Source organism: Populus nigra, chromosome 19 (assembly GCF_951802175.1).
Source record: "Populus nigra chromosome 19, ddPopNigr1.1, whole genome shotgun sequence".
Classification (NCBI taxonomy): Eukaryota; Viridiplantae; Streptophyta; class Magnoliopsida; order Malpighiales; family Salicaceae; genus Populus; species Populus nigra.
The window spans coordinates 9,925,306-9,940,874 of record NC_084870.1 but is presented as its reverse complement, the minus strand read 5'-3'; the positions used below and the strand labels follow the sequence as shown (position 1 = coordinate 9,940,874).

General features: G+C 33.3%; 2 protein-coding genes across 2 annotated transcripts; one reads left to right on the top strand and one right to left on the bottom strand.

Moving 5' to 3' along the window:
- Positions 1-3,388: 3,388 nt before the first annotated feature.
- LOC133679343 (uncharacterized) lies at positions 3,389-4,527 on the bottom strand. The gene is made up of 2 exons (XM_062101899.1): positions 4,088-4,527; positions 3,389-3,828 (listed from the first exon to the last, which is right to left on the bottom strand). Exons 1-2 carry the CDS (start codon positions 4,335-4,337, stop codon positions 3,566-3,568), a joined length of 513 nt encoding a protein of 170 aa, XP_061957883.1. The 5' UTR covers positions 4,338-4,527; the 3' UTR covers positions 3,389-3,565.
- Positions 4,528-8,491: 3,964 nt separating this feature from the next.
- Positions 8,492-11,014, top strand: LOC133679592 (uncharacterized). The gene is made up of 3 exons (XM_062102237.1): positions 8,492-8,719; positions 9,876-10,328; positions 10,538-11,014. The coding sequence occupies exons 1-3, from the start codon at positions 8,543-8,545 to the stop codon at positions 10,583-10,585; spliced, it is 678 nt and encodes a 225-aa protein (XP_061958221.1). The 5' UTR covers positions 8,492-8,542; the 3' UTR covers positions 10,586-11,014.
- The last annotated feature ends 4,555 nt before the right edge of the window (positions 11,015-15,569 follow it).

Here is a 15,569-nt window from a genome sequence, read left to right as displayed (position 1 = left end):
TTTAAACATTTAACGACGTGTTGTTGTAATTAGCTTACACGTCGTTCATGTTTCCGTGACTCACTGACTTGTAGTCTCACGGATGATATAATTTGTCTACCAGGACGAGTATGCTGCATGTCGTTCAGTTTTTATCTGGTTTGGTACCTTTAACTATGATTTTTTTTTAATCTTTAATTTCTTTTACGATGTATGTCTGCATGTACGTGTACACGTGTAGGATTAAAATACATGTAAATTGATTAAGTTATTTTTTTAATATTCTAATAATGATTGTTTTTGTTTAATATATATACTTAAAAATACCTCAAAATAATATATATATATATATATATATATATATATATATATTATTTTTCAAAATTTATTTTTATCATAAATACATTAGATTTGAAAATATTAAAAAAATTAATTTTAAAAAAATTTAATATTTTACAAAACATAACTACAAGACAAACAAGCTGTAAAAGTACTGGAAAAAAAAAATATTGTACCAGACGTTGGATTGTTAATTTCAACAAAAATAAAAATAAAAATAAAAATAAAAATACAATGAAAGCAAGCACTGGTGGAAACATCTGCGATTTCACTTACAACCCTCACATGAACTCGGGATTTGATATTGCTTCGAATGACCAAATACTTAGAAATCATGATTAATGAAATCAGAAAATAAAAATGAGCGCTAACTCCAGAAAAAAAGCAAAGGGTAATCTAATGAAGAAGACAAAGAACTCGCGAGCTTTACACAAGATAGCTGCACAGGTCAAAATACTACTCACATTAGTTCTTAAAATTCAAGAGTACCATAAGATTCGTGTGGAAACTATTTTCAACCACCCTAACTCCAAAAGGATACACAGTTTCAAGAGTATCACCTGGTATTGACGACATGTGCTACTACAGGTTCATGAGCAGCATCCAATTCCCTAACAAATTATTTGAGTCGTCGTCTGCCATAGAAGCCAACTAGTTGAACAAACAAAGAACCAAAGTCGAGCAATCTGAAAACTCCATCACGTCCTGTAGAACAATCACCGTCAAAACTAAGGCAGGCGTCAAAGTCACACCTACAACGACTATTAATCCATTTGTTTTATAAAACGCAAGACGTTTTTATGCCTGAGGATCCATCATTAGCATATTGTTTTGGATAACATTTCTGCTCGAAAATGTTAGCTGTTGCACATTGCAAAGCATAATGCACTCTCTATAGAAGAAAAAACAGTGCAAATTAAATCATCTTAACATGTTAATATTTCCACGTTATCAATCGGAGCATGTGACCTTTAATTATAGCATCTGTGTATTTTACCGGTAACCTTTACCTTCAGGAAAATCAGCACTAACAGTAGTGGCACAGGCCATAATGTTTTCGAAACGACTTACCCAGAAGAATGAAGTTGAAGGGAGAGGCGAGAGAGAGAGAAGCTAATATCATCGGCAAACATTAGAACACAGTAAGAATCGCCAGAAGAAAAGGAGAGTCTCGATAAGTTTTTCTGTTTTGGATAAACAAACTGTACTCTTATTCCTATATTCCTGTATATATTAATTAATTTATAGCTATCGTAGAATTAGATATATTACATTTTCGACCCCATAGTTCAACATTTTTCTAACATTAAGTTTGTGATTTTTGAAATGTTTCAATATGAACCTTGATCGTGTGACTATTCATTATTCAAAGCTAAGGAAATTTAAATGGGAGGCCAGTTTTTATCTTGTGAGGATTTTAGGATTTTTTGTGGATTAATGTAATTGTTTCATTCATAGAAATGGCTATGAAGTTCTGCCTCCAACATCTTGACATCTGATCTAGACCAAGTTGAATTCAAATTACATAGAAATGAATTGGGCAAAGCAAGGTCAGTTTTAATCTTTGTAATATTTTTCAATCCGCCCGTGTTTAATATTATAGTGTAAACTAATTTTTAAAATTGATTTTCATTTTAAAATTTATTAAAATAAATTTTTTATTTTTAATATTAATATATTAAAATCATCAGAAAACATTGAAAAAAAAATATTATTTTTTTAAAAGTAAAATATATTTTTTAAACACATTCAAAAACAAAAATTATTATACTCTTAAATACTCATTTAATAAAATACATGTAAAAAAAATATAAATAATTTATCTATATCTAGTTTGGATTAAAGAGAGTGAGGCCTGAGGCCTGAGACCTGAGACCCGACGTATCATTAAAGTAAATCAAGCGCTGTTTGACACCGGGGGAGACAACTTATTACCATTCCACATACATGGGAGTTTAGTATAAAAAGATGAAAGAAATTTTGAAAAAAAATAATAATGAAAACATGAGAACAAAATTGGAATTTTCATTGACTTCCATTAATTATTTGATTTGATGGCTATAGATCGCATTAATTTGTTTCAAAGAAACCAGAGTCAAACATTGCTTTTAATTTACATGAAACAAAAATCTAGTTTGCAAGAAGAATGGGCCTGGGATTTTATTTTTTACTGCCGGATTGGACTCGATTAAACTTGTAGGGTCCTTAAACTGGAATAGGAAACCAATAAAAATTGTGGTGTTTTTGCAAGGAACATCTAAGGTGCCGGAGCAAATAGGGCAGCCATCATCAAGAGGAGGACCGTCCCAGTTCAAATAGCTAGGTTTCTTAAAACCAACGCCACCATTTTCTCTGCTTCTTCTTGTTGTTTGTTCAGAGGCACTGTTGTCGCTTTGGTGAGTTTGTCGTTGATCAGGAGAAATGACGGGTGTTGCGTTTCGCGCACTCATGCTGATCCTTATACTGCAAACATTTTCACTTTGTTTCCATTCTAATAATCTTCTCTGCTGTTTCAAAAGGGATGATTTGTCCTTGTCACTTTCCTCTCTCTCTCTCTCTCTCTCTCTCTCTCTCTCTCATATCCTCCGAGGAATTATTACCAGGAAACTCAACTCAAATGCGTGTTCCCGGCTTATAGCCAAACCAGCTGGTTTGGTTTGTTTTTTTTTTTTTTTTTTTTAAATCAAAGCTTTGTCCGGACTTTAACAGGCTTTCAGGCCCGATAAGGTTGGCCAGAGAAAATTTGGTAAGCTACATACATTTTTACATGACTAGTTAGGTGGAGATTTTGGAGTCCTTAGGCAATGTGATTCGTAAAGTTTTGTCTTCAATTCTTAAGCATTAGGACCAATAACTGGTTAGATTCAGACAATAATGAAATATTACAAATAAAATTAATATTGGATTGTCAGCAATGGAGAACAGATTTAATTGAGTGAAAAAAGAACGTCCTCCCAAAAACATGATTGTAAATTTGGCTATGTATAAATTATGATCCCTTTCCTTTAGTATAAAAAGTAGGAACAATTTACTATAAACGAGAGAGAGAGAGAGGAGCGAGAGGACAAAGTAAACAAAACTATATCCTTTTCAATTCATCATCATACCAATGTATATCATCATATTCACCACTATCCTTATTTTATTTAGATCTCACAAATCTCATATTAAAAATTAGAAAGGAAAAAAAAAACAAAAAGACAACACAAGTGGTAATGCATGCGACTAATGGATGATCGATTTCCATTCAATACCGACGACGAAACATTGGCATGACAAAGAACTTCATGGTGCCGTTATTACAGTGGAAGCCAGCACCTCCGCCGCAAGCAAAGTAATGAGGTTGCCAGCTCTTGAGCACGAACTCGAACCCATCACCACCTCCTTGTGTCTCGCTAGCAACCAACTTGGCTCTGCTCAGGTCACATTTTAAGAAGCTCCATAGGTTTGGTAGCAAGTAGACACTGTGAGGATGGGTGTTTGTGTCACTGGGAGGATCATACTTGAACACTGCACAAATAAATCATGTCAGTAATTACAGTATGCAAACAATACACTCGTATGAAAGAAATACAAATCAATCCCATCCACACACAAACATGGGCTTAATGAAAAAATATATATACGAATATGTGCTGCTCGAATAGGATCTCTGCAAATGACCCGAATCTGAATGGCAGGGCATCGTAGATGTTGGGTAATTTTTGGAAATCCTGACAAGATTAGGAGATAATATATAGCATTGTTTTATGTTAAGTGATAAACTAACCTAGAGTGTCATTGAAGTAGAATGGGCCGTTTTTTAGAGCCCAATCAGCGTAGTTGATACCGAACGTCCAATTTTGAGATCCACCCACAACGATCTTGTTGGGTGTTGCTGTACTGTTTTGGCGACAAGGGCGACGCTTGGAACTCCAATCAGTGTTGTTGAAAGCATATTGCCTGCTTGCCATGCTTATTGCCCACATGGAAGCACTAAGCAGAAGGATGAGTGCCTGTGCATGTGTTAGACGAGCCATCTTCCCTTTCAAGTACTGCAACTTGAGAAGGATGTGAATCTTTAGATAGAACTGAAACTTAGATGGTGTGGTGTACAATATGAGTTGATAGCATCTATATATAGGTGAGGGGGAGAGGGAAAGAGAAATAGTGCAGAACAGCCAAACTGGCCTTTTTTTCCCTTCTGTTCGAGTAGGTGTAGATGGAGAAATGTGATGCTCACCAATTTCAATGGCCGCCTAAATCCTCTACTCTTTTTTTTTATGAATTAAGTCCTCCACTTATGCTATATATCAAATAAATTAAGCAAAGACATTAGTTGACATTTTGGGGTGTTTGGCGTTCAAAAGTTAATGCTAGCTAGGGGGGAAACCCAGCTTCCTGGATCCTAACAGCAGTATGAAAAGCTCGGTGCATTTTCTAGTGATGGTTGGCTGCGGGAGAGAAGGGGTCAACGAAATGGTACTGTCACATCCAATGATTTTCTTTGAGAGTTTGAAGAATTGATCAAAGCTAAGTCCACGCTAAATGGAAGCTGCAAAAGTGATCAATATTGCGGTTTTAACTAAAATTGGTTGACAAAATATGAATTTAAGGTCTTATTAGTCTAAAAGTACTTCAATGTTCCATGCCATTCAAAGATTATATCATGCGCTTGCATGATGTAAAGATGATGGTTTATCTATAATAATATCTCTTGCGTGTGTTTTTATGAAATAGTATATTGGAATCAAGCTATTTTCTGTACATTAATAAAATTAGATACAATTTATCTTTCTTTAAGAAATTCATTAATTTCTCCAATTTGATTGGAGTTATATCAGTCATAAATAAGAATTTATGAGAAAATATCTCACAACTATAACTATATTTTTTAAATAATAAGATTTAACTCATATTAATTATTTACCCAAGTATACGTAAATATTCGTATCCGCTTAGCCAGCTCCTTGAATAATAGAAATGCATCCATGAGAGGAGTAACCTTTTTTCTTGGCTTCATTCATCAACTTTTTTTTTTCAGCGAAGAATATCTAACTCATTTATTAACATTAAATTCCGAAAAATTTTATAATTTTATCATGGATTACTCTCGAGCAAAGAAAGTATCAATGAGAACAGCCCTACATTTTGTTTTTGCGGTAAAAAATATTTTTAAAATTTTATTTTTATTTTAAATTAAATTTTTGAATCGTTTTGATGTGCTGATAGAAAAAAATATATTTTAAAAAATAAAAAAATATTATTTTAAATAAAAAATATTTTTAAAAAATAACTACTACTACATTAATAATAAATACTTACATGAGAGTTTTTTCCAAAATAAACATAAAAATAAAAGTTCAAGTGTTGGTGTGAGAGAATAAAAGACAAATTCAAAGGTCTTGTTTGCCATTGCAACACGATCCTCGATTTCCTCTCTTAAGCCCCCACCCTCCATACCTTTCCAACTTCTTATTATTCCTTTTGTATTTTTTTTCTTCAACTATTTTAATCATCCTTTGGTGACGACGACGTGTATTTTTATCATATGCAAATTTACCATCTTCATTACATCATGCAAACGTATTAATGGCATAAAAAACCACCACGAGTTTTACTTTATGAGATCCCATTCAATTGCATGTTGTCAAAAATAATTTCAATCAAAACTATTTACCAAGAAAAAAAAACTCGTAGAAATAAAAACCATACAAATCAAATACTTATTGGGGCGCGCGCAGCTTCCGTGAATTAGGATTTTGACTTGGTGGTAGACTTTTCAAATAAAAACAATAGAAATGATATCTCATTTTGTTGACCTCGTAGTATGGGTTTAAGGAAAGCAAATATATATATATATATATATATATATATATATATATATATATATATATATATATATATATTGTGTTTTTTTATTTAGAAATGTATTAAAATAAAATTAATTTTTATTTTTAAAAAATAATTTTTAATATTAACACATCAAAACAATAAAAAATATAAAAAATTATTTAGAAAAACAATTTTCTTTTTTAAAACACAACATAACTACGTAAACAAAACATGTGTTTTAAGCCCGCCATCATATAGAAATATACCGAGTGTTTATCAAATCTTATAATAAAATAAAATGGTTTATTCGTGTTTTTATTTCTCTCTCAATTTTTCAACGCAAAACACACGCCAATACATTGGTTAATTTAGTATTTGACAGCAGAAGTGGACGACGACCTACTAACTCCCACCCAAATCAAGAAAAACTACCTCTTTGGCTGTTCTACACCATTCTCTTCCCCTAACTTTTATACCTTTCTTTCCCTAATCAATTTCCAGCATAAAATTCACATCTTTCTTGAGTTGCAACAGGGAAGATGGCTCGTGTAGCATATGCACAGGCCTTCACTCTCCTACTTAGCAATTGGCATGGCCAACAGTCAATGGGAATGTGGGTTTTAGAGCACCTATATGGTGCTTTGCATTCGGCCAACGTGTTTTGCAACAGTTGCCCATAGGTATAATTGTCTGGCAGATGTGTTATGAAACAGATGATCGAGTAATTAAACCAATAACTCTTTGTAATATGTTCCTAATCTTTTTGGTGGCTAGTATAACAGACATTGAAAAGTAAAAGAATTGTGGCTCACATTTCTTTTTGATGATCATATAACTAAAGATTATCGAATTACTGTGGCTCGTTAATTGGATAGTCGAAGCCGCTGAGGAAGATTATTGTAAGGAGGTGTTTTAGTTTGTTAGACAATCGCTTGACTAATGCCAATATTTTCCTTTTCTCCATTGATCTGGTCTGTTATGCAGTTGTTCATGCGTGGCTTTTTCTTTTTTAATTAACGTATACTTAAAAGTGGTTTTCTCTTGCAGAATGGCATTAGAGAATTAATTAATGCTTGATATGTACGCCTTGCAGAATGACATCTGGTTGTGCCACTCCTTCGGAGGAAACCGCTACAGCATTGCAGCCTTTGTATGTGTTTATAGAATGCTCCGGTACTACATAAAAGACATTCCATTCATCTCACATAGACGTCTGATACGCAATACTCTTCTCAACAGCGGCAGCCCTGGTTTCAGCAACTTGTACAGCAGCCACCGTGACCAGCAGCAGCAGCACTGTGAGCAGCAGGGTCTTCTTCTCAGCCACGCCAGCCTCCAGCGCCACCAGCAGCAACCACCCCTTGCACCAGGTAATCTTCCTTCTCAGTAACTTGCATTTTGTTTTTTTCTTTGTGATGCGTGCAGGACGTGAATTAACGTCCTGCTGCCTCCCTTTGCAAACAAAGAGAGCTTAGAACAGCCCATCTTCTCTATATAAAAATACAAAAGTAAATTGTTGGGCCTTCAGTAAGTTCAGTACCACTAGATTGAGCTTGGGATTTGGGTCAATCAGCCCAGCTCCTAGACTAAAAAGTATATTTGTCTACCACACCCCAGTATTTTTTTTAATTTATATTTATTTTAATGTTTAGCAAAAAATAATAATAAAAAAATATTCTAAAAATAACGATTATCTCTAACCTTTTAAACATTAGAAATGGAGATTTGTTTTGTTAGTTAGAAAATTATGGAGATGGAGTTAATCTTATTTTTTATTTGGATAGGTTGTTTTTTATTTTTATTTTCTTTTAATTTGAATAAATTGATATTATTATTTTTTACTTAACTTGATAAAGAATAGCCTTTATAAGAATGTAAAGTAGGTAGTTAACTCTTTTAAAATTAAAGTAATCAATTTTTAAGTTTTAAAAAATATTAAAACTCAAATAATAAAACTAAAAATATATAGACTCAAAAAAAAATATAAATATATCAATATTTTATTAGAAATAAGATCATCATTTGTGGATAATTAACTCGCATGTCTTGCTAACATGTCAATTTATCAATTTATTATTATATATTTCACAAAATCTATCAAAAAAATTTAATTAAAAAATTAAATATTAAAGATAAAAGTATGAATACTTTAATAGAAAAAAAAAGTCAACATACAAAATCTATAATAATCTCCATTTATGTATTTCTTTATTGTCTCAAATTCTTTTCTTTTCCCTCTCCTGTTTGGAGACTTGGGCTCCATAGCATACAGTTAAGGCCTGAGAAAGAAACGAACATAAGGGGAGAATTGTGGCCGAAAGAGCTACAACAGGCCCAATCTTGTGTTCAAGGAAAAATTGGATTACGTAGAAAGAGTGAGTTTTAACAACAAAAGAGAGAACAAGAAGAGATGAGTGTTTTTGGTGGAGATAGCTGGGCACGAGAAGCACAATACAGGAAAAGAAGAGTTGATGATCTTGTAATAGACGGACTTGATGGGTCTTCTCACAAGAAGCTATCAAGTGGAAAATATGCATGTCTTGTTTGCCCTCACAATCCCGTCCTCGAATCTCCTCTCGCGCTCTCTGTACGCACCAGATGCCCTCTTATCTTTTTCTTCAATTTTCAGATTTCTTGCTCTGTAGCATTCATTACCAGCAATCACTGAATCGAAATAAATTAAAAAGAGAGAAACCCCACTTGTGTTTTTATGTAAAAGAATCAAATGGGATACAAAAACTTACTATTACCAAACCCTAGAAAGACTAAATACAGAACTGAATTCTGATTTGTATCCATTTGAGGTTGTTTGAGAAGGGTTTTCTGTTATTGTAAATATTGATTATTTGATTGTATTAGAGTTAAGTTGGGAGAAAGTAGGAAGGGAAGTATGGTGAAAACAAATCTCTTTTATACAATACATTACTCTACTAAGAGAGAAAGTCCTAGTGGATTTGAATTTAAATATAATACTTTGAACACGTATATTTATACTAGTCTAAAATAATTCAAGAGATTTATAAACAGATTTTTAATAATTACATGTATATATCTAGGAGAAGTCTTGAAATTTGAAATGTGTTGTAGGATGATCTTGTCAAGACTTGCTAACGGCATCTCATTGCTATCTCTTCAACCTTCCTTTCTTTAGCAATTTTATTTGCTTAAACATGGTTCATCCAAGTCATTTTTCTCCTCTTATAGCTGCTGTAATATTTTTTGTCATGGCTCTTTGGCCATTTTTCATCTATTGTAAGAAGGGTTCTCTCTTCTCTTTGTTGTGTGTGGTAGTACCACATCATCTCTTGTGCAAGAAGTTGTCAACTTGCATTAAATCTCTTTCTTAGACTTCTTCTATCTCTCAGTCCCAATTCTTTTGTTGTGTATTATTATCTTGCATCTCTATTTTTTTTTCCTCTGAAAGTCACATGTCCATCCACTTTCACCGGATCAAACTAGCTTTGATGTCATTTTAGAAATAAATAGGGGAGAAGGTAGGAAGGGAAGCATGGTGAAAACAAATCTTTTTCATATAATATATTACTCTTCTAAGAGAGGAATCCCTAACGAACTTGGACTTAAATATAATACTCCTAAACATATATATTTATGCTATTCTAGGATATCTAAGGGACTTGAAAGATAAATATATCTTTGAAAGGTAGATGTATATACCTAGAAGACACGAGTGGAACTAAAAGACAGTTTAAATAAGATTGTTCAAATGTGTTTTATTTTGTTAGATGCATTGTAAGGGATCCCGACATATTGCTGCGGAGTCCAAGCTGAAGGAAAAAGAATTGATGAGACAAAGTGAGATCAATAAAAGATTAGCGTTATCAGAATCTGATGTTAGGCCTGCTAATCCAAGTGCTTCGAACAAAAATACCATGTTAGTGAGTAAGCCATTGATTGAACAGACAAAGAAGGCAGCTACCGAGATACTTGGCAAAGGAACTACCCAGTTGAGTTCCAAAAATCAAAACTGTGATCTGAAATTGAGCGTGGGATATGTAAATATTATGAATGTGGTGACCAAAATCTGCGAAAACAGCTCATGTCCGGAAGTAATAGCATCTGAGAAGATGCTTGTGCAACAGCACTTGGATTTTAGGGAGCGGCGAGAGAGGGAGCTGAAGTTCACTGAAGCGGGTTGGAAGCGTGATTGCCATGGAAGATGGTTTAGAGATGAAAATGTGAGTATCCTTTTTTTGATGAAACACTTTGACATTTCATTGCCACGGTAATGATTATTGGTTTCTGCTTCTGCATCATGTATGTTGGTGTAGAAATTTTGAGTCTCTTCATAAAAATTGCATCATCAGACAATTCAAATAACAAGGACTTTTCCTTCTTATGTTGATTCATGTACAGCCAGCGTATTTATGCTTTTGATTTCTTGCAGGTGGAATTTGATTCTGATGAAGAAGATCCGAATGTCTGTCTTGGTTAAAAATTTAAACGAAGATCATCTACAAAGACTTTTGATAGAATACTAGTGTGATCATCGACAACATTACTAATGTTGGTTACTTGAGCAGCATGGGCGACAACTTTCTTTGGTTTTCAAGAAATGCAGAAAAATCTTTCTTCTATCTTGATACCTTGAAGAGCTAAAGATGGATGGCTTGATCCAGATTTTCAATCAATTGGCAACTGGAATGTGCTGTAGATATGCATGTTGTAGTTAAGTACTCTGGGATGTGGTCGGTGTTTATGCAGGCAGTAGCAACATGGCTTTATATGGATCTATAGTGACTAGTTTTCTTGTTTTTTTTCCAGTAACGATCTATAGTGACTAGTTGAGCATCTTATATAATGCTAATTTTTGTGGACTGTGCTTTAGAGCTGAATAATCCAATTACATTTTGTACCGTACAAATCATGGCCTTGTAGGGTGACCGAGAGTGGTGAGATCAGTTTCCCCCTTCACAGGTTGAAGAGCGAATAGTCTCAATTGCCATTGTCAGGTTGAAGAGCGAATAGTCTTTATTTTTCCATATTAGATTTTGAGTAGCGTTCACATGATTCTGTTGTCCAATCAGTGAATACATGAACTAAATCAAAGTCTGTAATACAGTAGTAAACAGTTCAGAGCTAGATGTTCAACTTGTCCGATATGGTGAATTGGTCACTGCATTGCATGCAGAGAAGATAATAAAGTGTAGCCTTGTGGGGAAACCCCAGACTGTGCATTTAGCTTCTATGATGCATGGATTGCATTCTGCATCACATTTTTGGCTACCATGTATAGCACTTTACATGGTGATTATTAAATGGATGTTGATTGTTCCTTGCTTGATCACTCATGGTGGCCGGACAGATCTTTTAGTGTTTTGCCCCACCTATCATTCTATTTATCCTTTTAATTCGATGTCTTTTTTTTTAAGTCAACTAGATACAATTCTCAAATTGCTTAATAATTGAAGATTTCCAACCACAAAAATAAAATAATTGACCTGACAAAATTTTAATTTAATTTAGTATAAGTCATTTAATAATATTAATTGATGGAACTCAACAAATAGCTTTATAACTAATAAGTTGAATTCAATTCGAAAATAACATTTCTCAATATTAATTTCATTAATTAGATCATCAAAAACATAAATGTTATCTAAATAATAATAGAAAGGAAGCAAAAGGAGTTAAATAATGATAAATTTTGAGATTTAAAATATAGACTGGATTACAATGCATCTTCTCTATAAATAGAACTAAAGTATATTCGATGGCGTTCCAATAGTGTTTCCCAAGTTTTCTGATTCAATCCACCACCATGACAATGCCTTAGCCCCACCAAGAAGACTGTACAACTCGCTCGCTCGCTCGCTCTAGCTTTCCTACTACTACCTTTCCACTCCCACCAAGAAGTCCCACCCTCACTTCCACCCAAACCCCAGTAAAAAAACCCATCAATTCTTCTTCTACTCTCTCCCCCTTACCTCCTCCAACCTCCACCACCATCACAATGCCTTAGCCCCCTTCTCTATGCAGTCTCTTTTAGTTTGCTTAATTAATGTCCATCCTTTCAATTTTCCTTATAGCTCTTATCACAAGCATTTTAGCAGGACTCAATTGAATTTGTTGGCTGTAACTAGTAAATTTATATCCTGCTGGAATTGACAAGCCAACCGAGACAAGTAATGTAAGTTGCTTGTTAACTTTCTAACAAACATTTGCAATTTGCAGTGTTTTTTGGAATGGAAGCTAGCTTTTCACAAATTGTTGTTTCAGGAACTTGGGCTTGACCCCTCCATCCCGGTCCATGCTATTCTCAATGACTGGATAAGACATGCTGATGCATGGGAAGCTAAGCTTCCATGGGTTTGTCAAGTTGTTGCATGGTACATCCAGCCGAACCGTTGCGCAAAGGCACAGTGAAGAGTTATTATATCTCTTTTCTGTTGGATGTGCTTATTATTCTTTGCTTCCGGGACAAGAAAAAGGTGTGATACAAAGATGCACCTCAACTGCTCACATCAATAGCATATCTGGAGCTCTGTTGAGCATAACTTCTAGAGCACCATTCCCTGCATATTACAAACCTTAGCCCTCATTCCATTTCTGAGGAGTCTGAACCATTCAGAACGGGAATGACCGTGAAGTATCACTGTCATCATGGTGTAAAGATATAGTTTAGGTTTTGCCCAAATAGGCGAAGAATATTACTTGTTCCCACAGTAGATGCTTTACACATTTCAAATCTTGCTCTTAATTATTGCAGTTAATACATGGTTGTGTTTATTTAGCCTTCGACTTTGCTTCATTCATGGATATTCAATTATGATTTCATACTAGCACACCATGGTCTTCGTCTAGGGCTATCCAATTTCCATCATTTCTTTACGTAGCGTAGTTAGTAGTGACCTAACACATGGATCCTCAGCTTCTTGTGAAGTTTTTAACCTTCTTAACACCCATAGGAGAAATAAAGCTTGGAAAGTGATTGCCTGTTCCAATTTAATTTGTCTACGAGTCGATGACGCAGTTAATTAATCCTAAGCTTCTGGTGATGTTCCTTGCTATATATGAATAAAATCTCAAAAGTTTTCTTGGTACAAGCCATAAAGATTCTAATAGATGGCATACAACCAGGCAATCTTTAACAACTCGCAAGGTCAATGGAGCAGTTCTGAAGTTACAAGTTGGGATGGTAGGAAATTTGTCGATTTTGCTGTTTACGGATTCTAAAAGAACAAATCTGATCAAAAAGAATTTCGGTGTATGCAACAAACTAATACATAACTCCATTGAAAGTGACCAAGAATACATTATCATAGTACGAATATGGAACAAATCCTATTCTTCTCCATGATCTTGGCTTTTCCACAATACGTAAAACCTTGTGCTGGCTTGTCTCTCTGCAATATCCATATCCACATATATACTTGTGTGGTACATGTATTTTCCTCGGCTTTGGGGAGAACAACTAACCCTCTTCGGATTGGATACCATAGATAACTATCAGGACAGAGTTTTTCATAGAAATAAAGAATTGCACGAACCCACTGAAGGTAACAACCATTTGCGGAGGTTACTGTTGTCGTTCCAAATATCCAAGTTGGTTTTATAGAGGCTTCAATGACAAGTAAGGATAATTTTGTTGTTCATTAACTCTACCAGCAAGCTATAGCGATCTGCTGTAAAATTACTAATACGATCATACAACTTACAAGCAATGAAAATCGTAGGGTTTCATGTGAAGAAGACCTTCTTAGATGCATGTCGGCAAAATAAGGCTGGCCGAAGATCAGATTGTGCCAAACTTTGCAAACGCTTGAACAGTTGATAATGCCCTTGATGATGGGTAGTCGTACAATAATATCAGTAATGATCTCCGATGGTATTTCTGCCGCCGCCTTGTCTCCCTTGTCCATTGCCGCTGGTTTATATAGTACAGGAATATTTACTTTAGAAATTGATAAAGACAGACGGAAAAGATCATATACCCAAATTGAAAAAAAAAAAAAAATCTATCTAAGTTAAACCGTGAAAGCCAGGACATATTATGACATCCAAAAACAAAGAAAAAACTGTGAACCCTATTTTTTTAAAAAATTAATATTAAATAATAAAATAAAATAAAAATTCAAAAAAAATTAGGAATTATAAATTCATGACCTAAGTACTCATTTAATTAAAAGCTTCAAATCTAAAAGAAACCATGAAATCCAAATTTTAAAAAATTAAATGTCAAATGATAAAATTAAAAAAAAAAACATTAAATCACACAAAAAAACATAACATAACAATTAAAAAAATAAGGATTAATTTTGTAAAGGTGGATAATTTTAGATTAAATGGCTAAATTGAAAAGAAAAATCAAGTTTGCAAAAGAATTAAAAGAAGATACCACCTCAAAAAATAAGGACCAAAATTAAACATTTTAATTTAAGGATGGAATTGAAAACAATTAAATATTTATAAAAGAGATAAAAGAAAAATGAAGAAAAAAAACCATGATCGAATATGAAAAACAAAAAACAAAAAAATTAAAATTAAATGATAAAATTAAAAACAAAACAAAAACCTATAAAAAAATAAAAATAAAAATAATAAATCAAAAGAATTAATGATTGACACTCAAATATCCCTAACAAAGGGACCACTCAGAAGTTTTAATTGTCATATGTAAATTTCAAGAAAAAAAAAATTGATTCCGGTCAAAATCCAGAAACACTGAACACCCACCGGTGATGGATATAATAAGGAATGTAATAACATAACGGAAGATAATCTTTCCCCACCGGAGGACATTGTTCGTGCCATTAAAGCATGAAGAAACCCTTTCACGCACAACCACATGCACGGCATGAACCTGACAATTTTAAAAACTTAATAATTTTTAATTAATACAAAATATCAATTTACCTCTATACTAATCTGGTTATAACATAAAAGTCAAAATGAAAATCTAAAGTTGCCCATAGAGCAAGCCCGAGTTAAATTTAATTCTAAGGGCAAGTTGGTAATTTTATTGCAAAAAATGTGAAATCTCAAAAAAAAAAAACCCCTAGAAATCAATTAATTGAATCTTGCTTTTAAGGAAAATGAATGTATTTTATTGTTCTGAAAAAAATAGAAAAATATCTTTATACCCTGTTGAAAAAAAAAATGACAAATTAATTACAAGAAAAAACCCTTTTACTTCTATGCTTAGTCTTCCATATTTGACAAAATATAAAATTATCAATTTACTATTATAATTCACAATAATTTAAATACCTCCTCGCATATTTTGTTAATGTATCATAGTTAATCTTAAAAAGATATTTTGCTGTGAATAAATGAACAGCTACTTCTTTTTGAAGAAGCAAGGACTGAAAAAATTTAAAATATTCTAGGAATAGCTGCCATTACTTTATAAGTTCATTTAAAAAAAAAATTGATAATAAAAGAGAAAATTTTATTTTACTCATAAAAAATATAAGAAT